This window comes from Ursus americanus, chromosome X, assembly GCF_024610735.1.
Source record: "Ursus americanus isolate L20-20 chromosome X, mUrsAme1.1.p, whole genome shotgun sequence".
NCBI classification, from domain to species: Eukaryota; Metazoa; Chordata; class Mammalia; order Carnivora; family Ursidae; genus Ursus; species Ursus americanus.
Genome location: NC_142164.1, coordinates 55,063,115 through 55,080,992, shown reverse-complemented (window position 1 = coordinate 55,080,992; position 17,878 = coordinate 55,063,115). Strand labels below are relative to the sequence as shown.

The 17,878-nt window shown below is 36.0% G+C and overlaps 2 protein-coding genes across 2 annotated transcripts in view; one reads left to right on the top strand and one right to left on the bottom strand.

Moving 5' to 3' along the window:
• Positions 1–17,878, top strand: part of APOOL (apolipoprotein O like) — a 161,957-nt gene that overhangs the window by 98,851 nt on the left and 45,228 nt on the right. The window lies entirely within an intron of this gene.
• Positions 487–16,959, bottom strand: SATL1 (spermidine/spermine N1-acetyl transferase like 1). The gene is made up of 6 exons (XM_045800030.2): positions 16,465–16,959; positions 14,548–14,599; positions 9,004–9,084; positions 8,507–8,608; positions 7,910–7,950; positions 487–657 (listed from the first exon to the last, which is right to left on the bottom strand). Exons 1-6 carry the CDS (start codon positions 16,957–16,959, stop codon positions 487–489), a joined length of 942 nt encoding a protein of 313 aa, XP_045655986.2.

Genomic DNA, 17,878 nt, shown 5'->3' with positions numbered 1-17,878 from the left:
GTAAGATCCTCAAAATTTAGCTTCAGTATTTTAAATGAATTTTTTGTACCTCAGATCTGTTTATAATCAAATGAATCCGTATTTCATCAAATCTAAGACATGTTATTTACCTCTAAGAAAAAAGTGATACCAGTTGATCATTGTACTTATCCCAATTTCAGCTGTCTGAAGATGTGAAAATATAAACATCTTAACTTTAGTGAGATATGGTAGGTAAAAAATAAATATCCTAACACCAAGTATAAAGTGATTCTTGATTTATCTACTCTTTTGGATCATCAGCTCTGCTGCTAGTCATTAGTATATTAGTTTGGATAAAGGGAAGTTGATTGTATCTGCCAAATCTGTTTCAAAGTAAAAGATCTGCACAAACCAGAGTTTGATCACTTGCTGTATTGTACAATACTCAAAGTCAAACTGCTGTTGGACTCAGGTGACATTCAAACGTTGGAGCATATGTTGGGGCAAGTTGAGATGAGTCATCTTTTACGCTTCCTTTGCCATATGCATGAGTTCTTCTCTGTTAAACCTGAACAGATGCCAGCCCTCCTCAGAGGAAAGGTCTAAAGCCCCTCGACGAGTATAGTAGTCAATAGAAGCCTGGTTCCAAACAACAACAAGAAAGTGCATGCAGTTACATTGACTTCTGATGGCTATCTGTTTAAAAACAAATAGAGATTACTTTTAATTGAAGCTGTAGTCTTCCTTAACACATCTATTAAAGGTCTATATGTAAGGCACTATGTCTGTATAATACTTCCAAATATTAATACAATAGTTAACTCTTAGACTTCTCTAAAGCTGTAAGAAGAAAAAACGTCCTGTTGAGTTTTAAAACTCTTTCTTTGAAAAGTCCAAAAATGATTTGCAAAGTCTACTAATTGGTTTTTCTGTAAATCCAATTCAGTTTTTTTCTTTATAGAAAAAGTTCTAAAATTTTCACATGCATTTCCAAAGTACAAAAGGATCTTATTTTTATACTGTGCTTTTTTTTTATTCAAGTATAATTAACATATAGTGTTATATTAGTTTCAGGTGTACAGTATAATGAATGATTCAGCAGTTCTATATATTTCTCATTGCTCATCGAGTTAGGTGTACTCTTAATCCCCTTATCCATTTCACCCATCCCCCCCACCTACCTCCCCTCTGGCAACCACCAGTTTGTTCTCTGTATTTAAGAGTGTTGTTCTGTTTGACTTTTTTCTTTGTTCATTAGTTTTGTTTCTTAAATTCCACATATGAGTGAAATTACAAAGTATTTGTCTTTCTCTGGCTTAATTTCACTTAGAATTATACCCTCTAGGTACATCCATGTTGTTGCAAATGGCAACGTAACATTCTTTTTATGGCTCAGTAATATGCCATTGTGTGTGTATATGTATTTGTATATAAATATACATACATCATCTATCCATTCATCTTTTGATAAACACATAGGTTGCTTCTGTAGCTTGGCTATTGTAAATAATGCTACAGTAGACATAGGGGTCCATATATCTTTTGAATTAGTATTTTCACTTTCCTTGGGTAAATACTCAGTAGTGGAATTACTGTATCATATGGTAATATTGTTTTTAATTTTTTTGAATCTCCATACTGTTCTCCACAGTGGCTGTACCACTTTGCATTCTCAACAACAGTAAATGAGGGAGGGTTCCTTTTTTCCCCACATCCTTTCCAATACTTATTTGTATTTTTGATTTTAGTGTAAAGTCATAGGTCATCGTGGTTTTAATTTGCATTTCCCTGATGATGAATGATATTGAACAGCTTTTCACGTGTCTGTTGGCCATCTATATGTCTTCTTTGAAAAAAAAATGTCTATTCAGATCCTCTGTCTGCTTTTTAAATTATTTGGGTTTTTTTGGTGTTGAGTTATATAAGTTCTTTACATTATTTTGGATATTACCTGGTATTAGATATGTAATTTGCAAATACCTTCCCCCATTCAGTAGGTATCCTTTTTGTTTTGCTGATGGATTCCTTTCCTGTCTAAAAGGTTTTTATTTTGCTGTAGTTCTGATAGTATAATTTTATTTTTATTTCCTCTGCCAGGTGAGACATCTAAAAAATGTTTCTATGGCTGATGTCAAATAAATTACTGCCTGTTTTCTTCTAGGAATTTTATGGTTTCAGGTTGCACATTTAGATCTTTAATCCATTTTGAGTTTATTTCTGTGTATAATGTAAGAAAGTGGTCAAGTTTCATTATTTTTATTTAGCTGTCCTGTTTTCCAACACAGTTGTTGAAGAGACTGTCTTTCCCATTGCATATTCTTTTCCTTCTTTGTCATAGATTAATTGACCACAAAAGCTTGGGTTTATTTCTGGACTAGTTCTGTTCCATTGATCTATGTGTCTATTTTTGTACCTGTACCATACTGTCTTCATTATTCTGTAATATATCTTCAAATCTGGGAACAAATCCAGTTTTATTCATTTTTGAGATTGCTTTGGGTATTCAGTGTCTTTTTGGTTCCGTACATATTTTAGGATTATTTGTTATAGTTCTGTGAAAAATTAGTTGGTAGTTTGATAAGGATCGCATTAAATTTGTAGATTGCTTTGGATAGTATGGACATTTTAAGAATATTGGTTCTTCCACTGCATGAGCCGTGGAATCCCTTTCCATTTGTTTGTGTCATCTTCAGTTTCTTTCATCAGTGGTTTATGGTTTTTGGAGTACAGATGCTCACCTCCTTGGTTAGGTTTATTCCTAGGTATTTTACTGTTTTTGGTCATGTTGTCAATGCAGTTGTTTTCTTAATTTCTCTTTCTACTTCTTTATAAGTGTATCAGAGTGCAACAGGTTTTCATATATTAATTTTGTGTCCTGTGACTTTACTGAATGCATTTATCAGTTCTAGTAGTTTTTTGCTGAAGTCTTTAGGGTTTTCTATATACAGTATCATGTCATCTGCAAAGGGTGAAAGTTTTACTTCTTCCTTACCAAGTCAGATGCCTTTTATTTCTTTTTGTTGTCTGATTGCTATGGCTAGGACTTCTAGTACTATGTTGAATAACAGGAGTAAGAGTGGGCATTCTTTTCTTGTTCCTGATTGTAGAGGAAAAGCTCTCAGTTTTTCACCATTTAGTATGCTGTTAACTGTGGGTTTTTCTTACATGGCCTTTATTGTGTTGAGGTATGTTTCCTCTAAGACCTACTCTGTACAGAGTTTTTGACATGAATGCATGTTGTACTTTGTCATGTATTTTTGCTGCAACTGTTGAAGTGATCATGTGTTTTTTATCCTTTCTCTTGTTAATGTGATGTATCACATTGATTGATTTGTGAGTATTAAACCACCCTTGCATCTGTGGAATAAATCTCACTTGATCATAGGGAATAATTTTTTTAAATGAGTATTTGGATTTGGTTTGCTAATATTTTGTGATGATTTTTGCATCTATGTTCATCAGAGATACTGCCTTTAGTTTTGTTGTTTTGTAGTGTCTTTATCTGGTTTTGAAATCATGGTAATACTGTCTTTGTAGAATGAATTTGGAAGCTTTCCTTCCTTTTCCATTTTTTGGAATAGTTTGAGAATAAAAGTTGTTAACTTTTCTTTAAATGTCTGGTAGAATTCACCTGTGATGCCATCTGGCCCTAACTTTTGTTTGGAGTTTGTTGATTGTTTGATTCAATTTCATTGCTAGTAAGCAGTCTGTTCAAATTCTCTATTTCTTCCTGATTCAGTTTTGGAAGGTCGTATGTTTCTAGGAATTTATCCATTTCCTCTCAGTTGTCCAATTTGTTGGCATAAAATTTTTCATAATCTCTTATAATCCTTAGTATTTCTGAATCATTGCTTATTATTTCTCCTTCGTTTTTAATTTTATTTGAGTCCTCTCCCTTTTTTTGGTGAGTCTGGCTAAAGGTTTATCAATTTTGTTGCACTTTTCAAAGAACTAGCTCCTGGTTTCATTGATCTGTTGTATTGTGTGGGTTTTTTTTCTTTTTTGGTTTCTATTACATTGATTTCTGCTGCATTCTTTATTATTCCCTTCTTTCTACTGGCTTTGAGCTTTGTTCTTCTTTCTGTATAGCTCCTTTATGTGTAAGATTAGCTCTTTATTTGAGCTTTTTCTTAGTTTATTAGGTAGACCTTATATTGCTATAATCTTCCTTCTTAAAGCAGCTTTTTCTAGATCCCAAAGATTTTGGATCATTGTGTTTTCATTTTCATTTGCCTCCATGTATTTTTTTTTATTTCCTCTGATTTCTTGGTTGACCCATTCATTGTTCAATAGCATGTTATTTAGCCTCCAGGTATTTGTGTTCTTCCCAGATTTTTTCTTGTGTCTGATTTCTAGTTTCATATCATTGTAGTCAGAAATGATGCATGATAGATTTTAATCTTTTCGAGCTTATGGAGACTTTTGTTTTGTGACCTAAACTGTGATCTGTTCTGGAGAATGTTCCAGATACACTTGAAAAGAATGTGTATTCCACTATTTGGGGATGGAATGCTCTGAGTATATCTTTTAGATCCAGCTGGTCCAATGTTTCATTCAAAGCCACTGTTTCCTTGATTTTCTGTCTGGATGATCTATCCATTGATGTAACTGAAGGTTAGAGTCCTCTACTATCATTGTATTAATGTCAGGTTTTTTTTTTCCTTTACGTCTGTTAATAGCTGCTTTATGTATGTATATGCTCCTATATTGGGTGCATAAATATTTACAATGATTATATCCTCTTGTTGGATTGTTCCCTTGTAATCATGTAGTGTTCTTCTCTGTCTCCTGTTACAGTCTTTGTTTTAAAGTTTATTTTGTCTAAGTATTGGTACCCCAGCTTGCTTTTAGGTTACTTTTGCATAGTAAATATCTTTCCATCCCTTCACTTTCAATTTGCATGTACCTTTAGTTCTGAAGGGAGACTCCTGTAGGCAGCTTATCAGTGGGTCTTGCTTCTATATCCATTCAGTCACCCTATGTCTTTTGATTGGAGCATTTAATTCATTTACCACATTCAAACTAATTATTGATAGGTATGAACTTGTTGCCATTTGTTAGTTGTTTTACAGGTATTTTTTCTGTTCTCTATTTTTTCTCTTGCACTTCTGTTGTCTTTGATAGCTTTCTATAGTGATATGCTTGGGTTCCTTTCTCTTAATTTTTTGTGTATCTATTATATTTTGATTTGTTTTTCCCATTAGGCTCATATATAACATGCATATAGTGTAGCAGTCTATATTAAGTTGATGTTTGATTTAGTTCGAACCCATTCTATTTTTTTTTTAAGATTTTATTGACTTATTTGACAGAGAGCCAGAGAGCACAAGCATGGAGAATGGCAGAGGGAGAAGGAGACAGGGAGCCCATAACTTTTCTCTTACTGCTTTTAAAATTCTCTCTTTATCACTGCTTTTTTTCCATTTTAATTATTATGTGTGTCGGTGTGGATCTCCTTGGGTTGATTTTCTTGGGGACTCTCTATGCCTCCTGGATCTGAATGTCTCTTTCCTTCCCCAGATTAGAGAAGTTTTCAGCTATTATTTCTTCAAATAAATTTTCTGCCCCCTTCTCTTTTCTCTTTTTGGGATCTATATAATGTGAATTTTATTAGGTTTGATGATGTCACTGAGTTCCCTAAACATATTCTCATTTTAAATTGTTTTCTTTTTCTTTTTCCTGTTCAGCTTTGTTGCTTTCCATTACTCTGTCTTCCAGCTCACTGATCTGTTCTTCTGCCTCCTCTAATCTATTGATTCCCTCTAGTTTATTTTTCATTTCAGTTATTAAATTACTCATATCTGATTGGCTCTTTTTTGTTTTCTGGTACTTTGTTAAAGGTTTCCCTGTGATTTTCCACTTTCTCAAGTCCAGTATCTTTATGACCATTAGTTTGAATTCATTATCAGGTATCTTGTTTATCTCCATTTCATTTAGCTCTTTTGTTATGGTTTTGTCCTGGTCTTTTATTTGGGATATATTCCTCTGTCTTATTTTGTCTAACTCTCTACATTTGTTTTTATGTATTAGGAAAATCAGTTATGTCTCCTGATCTTGAATGTAGTTACCTTACAAAGAAGAGGTCCTGTGGTGCCCTGTAGCACAATGTCCCCTGTTCACCAGAACCAGGTGCTTCACGGGTGTCTTGTATGTGGTTTGTGCCTGCCCTACTGTTGTGGCTAAGCCTCATTTGCTTTCAGTCCAGTTGGCTGCAGTGGCCTTCTTTGATTTTTGTGGGTCATATTTGGTCCTGTCCTGTTAAGGGGCCATTCTATGGTCATAGGCTTATAGTTGGGCATTGTCAGCAGTCAGACCAAACGCTTGCCCTAAGCCCAGTTTTCTGGGACTGAAGTCATACCAGACTGCAGAGTGCTTTCCCTGCATTGTCTCCTAAGAGGCTTATGTTGGTGGGCAGGGGCTGTAAACAAATCAGATGCTATCCCCAGTTTGTCTCTTAGGGCTGTGGTAGCACCAGCCTGCAGGTGTCTCCCTACCTTATACCTTGAGAGGCTTTTATTGGTGGGCAGGGCTGGCAGACCGGATGCCTGTCCCCAATCTGCCAGGGCTGCAGTGATCCCAAACTGCAGGAGTCTCTCCCTGTGCTATCCCTGAGATGTTTTTGTTGGTGGCCAAGGCCAGTTATCATATCAGGTGCCTGTCCCCAGTCCATGTGCTGATGCTGCAGACCCACTGATCAGCAGGGCACTCTCTGCACTGCCATTGACTGCTAGGGCTGCAGCCTAACTGATGTGTAGGGTTATCTTTCCCTCTCCCCAAGGCAGGAGTCATTTTTGATTGGTGCAGGTCACTGCCACAGCTGCCTGAATAAGACCTGGCAGGAGCTGCTTTGGAGGGACTCCTGGTGAGTGGGGTGAAATGGATGGAGTGGATCCACAGGAGAATGTGGGGTGGGATGCATGATATTAGCAAGGTAGGTGCAGCATACCTCCTGTTTCCCACAAGTATCCAGCTAACAAGGCTGGGAAGTAGGGGTTTGGGGAAGAGAGAAATCGTTCCCACCAGCTCTTTTATTCTTGGAGTAGTCTCCTAAAGATCCCTGCCCCTCCAGCACATATTCTGAGATTTGTAAATAAATCTTGGATACCCTACACATTTTTCATACTGCTGCTTCTATGCTCTGTCTTGGTGGGGTGTTTGTTATGCTGTCTCTTTAAGGTTGGGGACTCCGTTTTCTATTGCCTTCTCCCTGTCAGTGCTAAGCCCACTGATTTTTAAAGGTCCCAGAGTTAAGCCCAACTGGTTGTAAAAACTCAAGAAGTTAAGCCCCATGGTTTTCAAAGCCAGATGTTATGGGGACTTGTTTCCAATGCAGATCCCCCATGCCTGCGTTGCCTGGTATGGGGTCTGATCCTCTCCCTTCTATGTGCTTGTAGTGTCCCTCCCATTTGTGGTTAGTCTCCCCAGGAATTTGTTTCTTGACCTTGTCTCTGCCTCTCCTATCCCTTTCGATGTGGACTCCTCTCTTTGATTGTAGAATGTCTGTTCTGCTGGTCTTTAGGTCATTTCCTGGGTTGGTTGCACTGATGTGGCTGTTTTCTAGGTGTGTCCATGGGACAAAATGAGCTTAGGAGGCTCCTACTCCTCCAACTTCTCAGAAGTCATTTTTACACTATTCTTATATTCATACCATGGACCTATTTTATAGGTAAAATTGCCTTCTAATCTCCCTCTTGCTTACTTCTGCTTTATAGCAAAGTGGTATATAGTATGGTTGTAGATTACAGGAATCAATTTTTGGTTAAATGTAATTCAAATATAATTTATATGATTATCTGATTTGAAGATCTATTTTAATTGGAATAAAAAATAAGGATTTTGAGGTTTTGTTCAGAAGGTGAGATAAATTATCTAATTTACACCCCGTTAAATAATATTTAATGAAGAAAATGATAACATATAGAATACCAATACTAAATGTAATACATACCTGACTTAACCTCTTCAACATTTCAGCTCCAATACCTAGACCTTTTAAATAGATCATGGAAAATGACATGAGTTGAAAAAATCCACTTAACAGGTTTATTTGCTTCAATCTTAAGTAAAACATAAAACCCTGTATCTGGCTGTTATATATTCTTAATAGCTTGTGTTGAAACTCAACTCATGAATATTTTTAATATCTTCTTCTAATTGTAAAGTGGTTCCAAAGGTAATAGAAAAGATTTTGGATTTAAAGATTGGCGAAGCAGAAACAAGTCCCTGTCACTCTCATAATATAGTACATTACTCACTTTCAGACAAAACAACCTAAAATATAAACACATTTTTAAAGATAAAAGGATAGCTGTGATAATTTGGGTTTTTCAAGCCTTGATGGGAACTAATAAGAAAGTTGTTTTCTAATCTGTGATTGAGTTCACCATATGCAAGGATAACTAGGATAGTGATTAGTCTCATGAAATAGAAGCGAGTTACGTAAACTAATTTAAATACCATATTTATACTGAAGCCCTATCTCTACTCCTTAAAATATGCCATTTTAATTTTTAAAATATAAGTAGTAATGTAAGTATAGCTTGACCTCGGTAAGCTTGTGTGACATAAAAGTCCTCTAGGTAAAGTAACTTGCCAATCCAGGGGTCGTACGTAAAATAGTACATGGCAAATCCAATGGTCACTTTGCCTAGAAGAGGAAAGAGAAGGTACAATGAGGTTATTGCTTTGACTCTTAGAGTGTTCTTTCCTCTAAAATTGAATATCTTAGTGTTTTCTTTATTAAACTAATAAAAGCTTACTGGACAAAATATCAAAGAATACAAGAAAATATATAATGTGGATTTAAGTCCCTTATAACACAATCCTAAAAAAATAATCCATCTTTTAATAATGTATATTCTTCCAAAGTTTTCCTATGCATTACAAATACCACACATTTTCTTAAAAAAAAAAAAACTGAGTTTATGTACTTATACTCTTCTACTCTGTTTGATATTAATTCTATGCTATCAAACTGTTCTTCATTTTCAGGGTAGAGAAAGTATACTCCAGATTAAATTGGAAGAGTCAGATTTATTTTACCTGATGGTTTTTGTTGATTGTGTACTTCTGCAATTAGGCAGTAGAAAAGGGGATTGTCCCCAAAGCCATCCCTGAGTAAATCTGAAATATAAATTCATATATGATATGTTAGAAAGTTTATAATAAAAGAAAGATAATAGAGTAGGCAGCACCAGGAATTCATCTCTTCACCTGTACAACTGTACTGGAAGTGAATATTCTGGAACTCTAGAGTCTATTTGAACATTTGCAACTTCCAGAGGACAGCTTGGCTGGTAAACTGCAGTTAATTTTGGTCAAATTCAGCTGTCATCCCACTGGTGGCTTACAAGTCTCCCCTGCCCCCTTGCTTCATGGTAGCAGCTATACAGATGGCAACATGAATTGCTGAGTGATTTGCTGGAGCCAGGGTAGGCATTGGGGGCTTATCCTCCACATACTGGAGTTCTGTGTTCCGATCATGGATTGCTACTCTGAATGCTGAGCTGAGAGCTTAGAAGTTGGCCACCATTTTTCCAACCTCCACCAAAGAAAGCAGCTTCCAGATATAAAAAGAGCCACACCTGTTTTGTTTGGTATTTAAAACCAATCACATATACAGAGAATTTAGAAAGCTACCATGCATGACCAGGTAAAGACACAGACTTAGAAAAGACCTCAAAATACCTTAAACATTTAACTCAGGCCGATCTCTTACACAGAGACACTATAACAATAAAAAAATAATTATTTAAATAGCCATCCCTGGGGAAGGGGGAGAATTTTGTTTCCAGGGTTAACACATTATAAGATTCAAATGTCCAGTTTTCAACAACAAATCAAAAGGCATACAAAGAAATTGGAAACTATGCCCCATTCAAAAGAATGAAGTAAATCAATAGAAAACATACCTGAGGAAGCCCACATGTACTAGACCAAGACTAAAATAACTGTCTTAAATATGCTCAAAGAGCTAAAGGAAAGACATGCACAGAAACAGGAAACAAATGTATGAACAAAATAAGAATCTCAGTAACAAAATACCAAATTATAAAAAAAAGAACCCCCACCAAAAACTTCTGAAGCTGATAATTATGTACAATAACCGAAGTGACAAATGCACTGTAGAGGTCCAAAATTAGAACTGAGCTAGCAGAAGAAAAAAATCAGTGAATTTGAATATAAGACAATTGAAATTACCAAGTCAGGAACTGAAAGAAAAACAATGAAGAAAAGTAAACAGGGCCTAAGGGCTTTGTGGAACACCATGAAGTGGGCCAATATACACACTATAAGGCAGATTCTTAGAAGGATGAGAGAGAAGAAAAAAGAATATTTGAAGAAATGATGGCTGAAAACTTCCTAAATTTGAATCAATTAATTTATCTACAAATCCAAGAAGCTCAAATTCCAAGTAGTATAAATCCAGAATGAGCAACACCAAGACACAATCAAACCGCTGAAAGACAAAGAGAAAATTTTGAAAGCAGCAAGAGAGAAGGAACTTGTCACATACAATGGATCAATAGGATTATCATCTGATTTCTCATCAGAAACCTTGGAGGCCAGAAGGCAGTGGGTTGATCTATTCAAAGTGCTTGGGGGAGCCTATCAACTGAGAATTGTATCTCTACCAAAACTGCCCTTCAAAAATGAGGGAGAAGTTGACACATCCCCAGATCAGCACCAAAACCAAACAGAAACCTGAGGGATTTCATTATCACTAGACCTGCCCTGCATAAAATGCTAGAAGAAGTCCTTCAGGTTGACATGAAAGAAAGCTCAATGGTAACTCAAAATCACATAAAGAAATAAAGATAAAAGTAAAGTTACCTAGTTAAAGGTAAATACATGGGCAATTACAAGGAGTAGAGTTATTTTAATTTTGTTTATAACTCCACTTTTTATTTTCTACATGATTTAAAGACAACTGCATAAAATTAGTTATTAATGTATGTTATTGGGCACACAATGTACAAAGATGTTATCTCTAACATCAAGTTGGTATAAATTCAAATTAGATAATTATAAATTTAGGATGTTAAATGTAATTTCCATGATAACCACAAAGAAAATATCTATAAAATATACACATAAGGAAATGAGAAGGGAATCAAAATATTTCAATACAGAAATCAAGAAAACACAAAAGGTAGCAATGGAGGGTGAGGAACAAAAAGGCTGTATGGCATATAGAAAACAGCAAAATGGCAGAAGTCCCTCCTCATTTACTTTAAATGTAAGTGGATTAAATAATCTAATAAAAAAGCAGAGATGAGAATAATGGATTAAAAATTGATCCAACTCTATGCTGTCCATAGGGGACTCACTTTAGATTTAAACACACACACACACACACACACACACACACACACACACACACACACAGAAAGGTTGATAGTGAAATAATGGAAAAAAGATACTTCACGCAAATAGTAACCAAAAGAGAGCTGAGGTGGCTGTAGTATATCAGACACAATAGACTTTAAGTTAAAACTGTTACAAGAGACAAGGTTATTTAGTAATAAAAGGGTCAATTCACATTTATGAACATTTATGTACTAATCATCAGAGATCCAAAATATATGAAGCAAATATTGACAGAATTGAAGATAGAAAAATAGCTCTACAATAATAGTAGGAAACTTCAGTTCTTCAATTTCAGTAGTGTATTGGACAACCAGACAGAAGATAAATAATTTACTAGATTATTTGAACAATATAGGTCAAATGGACCTAAAATAAATATACAGTACACTCCACCCAACAACAACATAATGCGCATTTTCCTCAAGTGCACATGGAACTTTGTCTAGGATAGGCCATATGTTAAGCCACAAAACAAGTCAATAAATTTTGAAAGACTGAACTCATACAAAGTATCTTTTCCAATCACAGTGGAATGAAACTAGAAATCAACAGCAGAAGGAAACCAGGAATATCACATATATGTAGAAATTAATGCACTCTTAACTAATAGGTCAAGGAAGAAATCACAAGGGAAATTAGAAAACACTTAGAGATAAATGAAAATGAAAATATATGAAACTTACAGAAAGCAGTGCTTGGAAACTTACAGCTATAAACTCCTACATTAAGGGCAAAAAAAAAATCTCAAGTAATAACCTAACCTTATACCTTAAGAAACTAGAAAAAAAGGAGCAAATGAAGCCCAAAGCTAACAGAAAGGAGGTAATAATAAAGTTTAGAGCAGAGATAAACAAAATAAAGGAAAAAGTACAATAGAGAAGAATCAGTAAAACCAAAAGTTGGTTTTTTGAAAATATCAACAAATTGACAACTAGACTGACAAAAAAGAGAGAAGATGCAAGTTAATTAAAATCAGAAATAAAGCAACACTATTACCTTATAGAGATGAAAAGGATTATAAGTTAATACTATGAACTTTACACCAAGAAATTAGATAACCTAGAAGAAATGAACAAATTCCTTGAAACTTACAGATGATCTAAACTGATTCAAGAAAAAATCTGAGCAGAGCTTTAACAAGAGTTTGAATCAGTAATCAAAAAAAATTCTCAACAAAGAAAAGTCAGGAACCACGAGATGGTTTCCCTGGTGAATTCTATCAAACATTTAAAGAATAATTAACATAATCCTCAACCTCTTCCAAAAAAATTTGAAGAGGAAGAAACATGTCCAACTCATTCTATGAAGTCAGTATTACGTTGATACCAAAGACAGGTAAAGACATCACAAGAGGGGCGCCTGGGTGCCTCAGGCAGTTAAGCGTCTGCCTTTGGCTCAGGTCATGATCCCAGGTCCTGGGATCAAGCCCCATATCCAGCTCCCTGCTCAGCGGAGGAGTCTGCTTTTCCCTCTCCCTCTGCCCCTCCCCCTAATTTTGCTATCTCTGGCTCTCTTTCTCAAATAAATAAATAGAATCTTTAAAAAAAGACATAAGAAGACAAAATTATAGACCAATATCCCTCATTAATATAGATGCAAAAATCCCCAACAAACTATAAGCAAACTGAACCCACAGCGTAGTAAAAGAATTATTCACCATGACCCATGAACAAGTGTGATTTATCCTAGGAAAGGAAGGATGGTTCAGCATAAGAAAATCAATATAATACATCATATTAACAGAACAAAAGGAAAAAAGCACATGAACATCTCAATTGATGCAGGAAAGGCATTTGACAAAATACAATACCCTTTCATGACAAAAGTCCTGAGAAAACCAGGAATAGAGGAAAATTCCTCAGCATGATAAAGGGTACTTATAAAAAACCATTAACTTCATGCTCAAGGTGAATGGCTTAAAGCATCCCCCCTAAGATTAAGAAGACAAGGATGTCCACTTTTACTACTGCTATTCAACATTGTACTGGAAGTTATAGCCAAAACTATTAGAAACGAAAAATAAATAAAAGCTTTCTAAATTAGAAAGAAAGAGGTAAAATGATCTCTGCAGATGACACAATCCTACTGATAAAAAACCCTAAAGAATTCAAAAGAAAGTTACTATAGCTAATAAAGCAATTCAGCAAATTTGCAGACTATAAGATCAACAAAGTCAGTTTTGTTTCTATGCACAAAAAGAACAAACTAAAAAGTAAACTAAGAAAGCAACTCCATTTGCAGTAGCCTCTAAAATAAATAACTAGGAATAAATATCACCAAGGAGGTGAAATATTTGCATGCTGAAAACTACAAAAACATTGCTGAAAGAAAAGGACCTAAATAAATTGAAAGACCTCTTGTATTCATAGATAAGACTTAACATTATCAAGATGTCAGTACTACCCAAAGTGATCTAAAGATTTAATGCATTCCCTATCAGAATTCCAGTCCCTATCCCTTTTCATAGAAATGGTAAAGCCGATCCTCAAATTCATTTGGAATTCCAAGTGTGTAATTTTTTTTAAAGATTTTATTTATTTATTTGACATAGAGAGACAGCCAGAGAGAGGGGGAACACAAGCAGGGGAAGTGGGAAAGGAAGAAGCAGGCTCCTAGCAGAGAAGCCTGATGTGGGGCTCTATCCTGGGACACTGGAATCACGCCCTGAGCCGAAGGCAGACGCTTAACGACTGCGCCACCCAGGAGCCCCCCAAGTGTGTAATTTTATATGCTTTAATCATCTCAATGTTCATATTTCCTGCCTAAAAAGTTCTAATTCATTATAAAACACTAGCCTATCCTTTTAATATTGCTGGCTATCAAAATGTAGTAAGTATCTTGAAAATAGTTTGTCATTTTGTGTTTAACCATTTCATCCTATAAAGCTACTACCAACCTATTGGGCATTAAATTTACTTTCTTTGAATAGTTACACTTCTCATTCTACATTTTGAAAATTAGTTGAAGTCTATTGCATCCATAAAGATGTAAAAGCTCTTAAATATGAATTTCATACTTAAAAAATGGGGAAATATAAAATAGTGGATCACTGACAAAGCTACCAAACTGATGTCCTGCACAAGTAGATACTATTAATGCCATCATCTTTGTGTACCAAGGACAGTAGCTTCCACAAATCTAGGTACAAGTAGTATGTGTGTATATATTATGCCATGTTTCTTTTTTTAGCTCTGAAAATACTATAGAACATCTTACCTGTTACTGTTAACTTCACTGAATCTAGCATGTTTTCACAGGAAGCCAATTCCTATCAAAGTAGAGAAAACTTTCAGTTTATGGCTTAATAAATTCTTAAGATGATAATCATGAAGTTTTTCTTGAGCAACTTATTGAGTATTTATTAACATAAGGTGTCCCAGTCAGTATATAATAAAGCTAGTAGACTTTACAGAAAAGTCTGTCATGTTCTCCTGAGGTGTTTTTCCCAGTTTAACTTTAGACTTTGTCAGTGCGGCTTTTCACTATATCATTTTTTTGCACTTTCAAATTAATACATGGTTTGGATCTCATTCTTGGAAAGTCATTGCCTACTTTCAGATTATTAGAACATAAAGTTCAAAGCTAATTAATTATTACATTCATGTCTATGAGTAAGTAATGTCTCATGTCTATAAGAGCAATTTAGCTCTTGTATTATTTTTCTGGTGAATACCCATTAAAATTATTCCCAAGAAACTTCTAGTGCATATTCAGGTACATGAGGCAAATTTAAAAGTAATTGTGGTTAGGAATGCCACGGGTACAGTTTCATTGAAGTGGGAAGGTCCGTGATCTATTTTTCCCTTGGTGATGTTTGGAAAGGTAAGGAAGGTAAATTTTCTGAATAGAGAGATTCACTGCCATTCAATAATAAATTTATTAATTGCCAACTGGTTGCTACAAAAAAATTAAATGTTTTTTCTACATGGAAAAAGGTGCTTCTGGAATAATTAACATGTTTTTTCATAGTATTGTGATTGATGATCTAATCATGCAGATTAATGCCAGTTAGAGAAATGATATGGGAACTTGTGGGGATAGAACAGAACGGAAGACATAGAAGGATAGATAACCCAGTTCTTACAGATCTGTAATAGGACCTAGCATCATTTCAGCAGATGGATTTCACTAGAAAACATTTGGTGTTTTGTTTTGGCCATTAAAACACATTCTCTGATCAAAGGGAACAGAAACTTGGCCTGATCTAAGGATAGATAGACAGATAGATAGGAGGAAAACATATGCATAAATTAATATATATATAATATATGTATATATAAATTAGTCGGTGGAAACATTTGCATTGCAAAAGTCTTTTTATCTATAACCTGTGCCTTATTCCAGCCTTCTATTTACTCCATTAAAAATCTAGGCTACTACTTTTATATGGAATTGTTTAGGTTGTGCATCACATAAGTGACTGCTTTGAGTGCCACAGAACTTCAACACAGTAACTATGGCTATTAGTTTGTCCTCTTTACTATACTGGGTTGATTTCCAGGAAAAGCATTAAAATAAACTTTTAAATCAGACATTTTTAATCCAACTCCTTGGACTCCTGGTGGTTGTCTGTGGATGGGTGTGGATGTGCTTTAGCAGTCAAAGAACTGTCTGAAATTGTATGGAAAATCTCTTCTGGATGAGTATTGTTTTCTGCACAGTCATGAGCTTCTACACTTGGGTGTGGTCTTAGAAGCGAAAAGACTCCCTACCCTAAAATCTTATACATTAATACCTGATATTCTGTCACTGATAGGTCATTCATTTAAGTGAAACATTCCTTTTCTCTAAGATCCTCTTTTAAAGTTAAAATTTCCCCAGGAGGGACAACATGCTAAGTCCCTGAAATATCCATGAATTCATCCCCCCCACTTCCTAAGCCCACTACTTTAAGTCAAGAAATTTATGTGTAATTATTTTATGTTATTACAACAATCTTTTGATATAGATAGTACTATGATCTTGATTTTAGATGTGAAAATTGAAGCCTAGAGAGGTTTAGTAACTTCAAGAAGGTTGTGTACATGGGTCATAATAAGCAGAGCTAGGATTAAAACCCGACCTATGCCTTCCTTACCCTCAGCCCTAAACTGATGCCATGAAACTCTACAGAATAAGGAGAAAGATGCTTACTTTAATTAGGCGCAGGATTTCAGGGCAGTCATGAGCCTCTGCAGGTCTTACTCGGAAAGAATTCAAGCTTGGTTGCCTCATGTCTGATTGGCTTCTGCCTGGTTGCCTTATGCCTGGTTGGCTTGGACTTGGTTGGTTCATGCCTGGGTGCCTTGTCCCTGATTGGCTTGTTCCTGCTTGACTTATGCCTGATTGGCTCCAGCCTGGTTGCCTCGTGCCTGATTGACTTATAATGAATTTGCTCATGCCTGGTTGGCTCAGGCCTGGTTGGCTCATAACTGGTTGCCACGTGCCTGGTTGGCTCCTGCCTGGTTGGCACCTACCTAGTTGTTTCATGCTCAGTTGATTCATGTCAGGTAAGTTTGTATTTGGTTGGTTTATGTCCAGTTGGTTCGTACCAAATAAGCTCGTGCCTGGCTGGCTCATCCCTGGTTGGTTCACGTCTGGGAAGCTTGATTGTTTCATGCCTGATTGGTTCACGCCCAGTTGACTCATCCCTGGTTGGCTAAGGACTTGTTGACTAATACTGGTTGGCTGAGGACTGGCTGGCAGATGATGGGTTGGCAGATGACTGGTTGGCCAGTGACTGTGTCTTGATGGAGCAGGAGTCCTTAACTACAGCACTGTAGTGGGAGGCTTTGGGATGTTTCAGTTTTTTCTCAACTTGATTTGTACTTTGAGACCCTTCTATCAAGATGAGAATGGGGGAAATAAAGGACTACCTAAAGAAGATTATTGATGCCTCTGGTTTGCTGGAGTTGACCTTACCAGCAATTACCACTGTAGGCTGGGCTGGGTTTCAGGTTGTCATCTGGCCCTTCTCTGCCAACAGGCCGGAAGTGAGGGGAAGAAGAAAATGACCCTTGGGGGGTATTACTGCTTCACCCCCTTGCACAGTCACTGCGTCATAGTGATGAAGTCACAATGCTCATATTTACGTGCCTAAGTGCTCCCCCATGTGGTGAGGGACAGGGCCTGTTTGACCATCACTTTATTTCCTCCTTTCCTGGAGCTTAAGAGGGTGAAGCAAGAAGCTGGAAGGAAAAAAAAAAAAAAGCTGGAAGGAGTCTGAGAGCTTATGCTTGGCACTCTCCCTAAAAGTGCCTGCTATTTTAACAACTCAATTCAAGGATACTTGCTTTGATTCTGCTTTCCCCATGCCCTGGCCCTGAAATAATTCACTTCCTATTTCTGTCCTGACTTCCACTTACCACCTCTTTTCCATAGGCATAGAAACTAGAATGCTCTAAAAAGTTGTCCTAATGAGGTGCCCAAGTCTCTAATGCAGAAAAAAGTTCTTTACAAATAATTAAAAATAACTGGTTACTATTTATTGACTTATGACTTAGGTTCAGTGGGAAGCACATTTTCTCATTTAATTCCATACCAATTCTGTTATCCCCACTTCTGCGGA

What these genes read in the sequence shown, in the direction of transcription:
- SATL1 (XM_045800030.2), bottom strand. Translation starts at nt 16,959, where the DNA reads ATGAGTCAACTGGGCGTGAACCAATCAGGCATGAAACAATCAAGCTTC. An exon ending in AGTGAAGTTAACAGTAACAG is followed by an intron (nt 9,085 to 14,547) that starts GTAAGATGTTCT and finishes TTTATATTTCAG; the next exon opens with ATTTACTCAGGGATGGCTTT. An exon ending in CAATCAACAAAAACCATCAG is followed by an intron (nt 8,609 to 9,003) that starts GTAAAATAAATC and finishes TTCCTCTTCTAG; the next exon opens with GCAAAGTGACCATTGGATTT.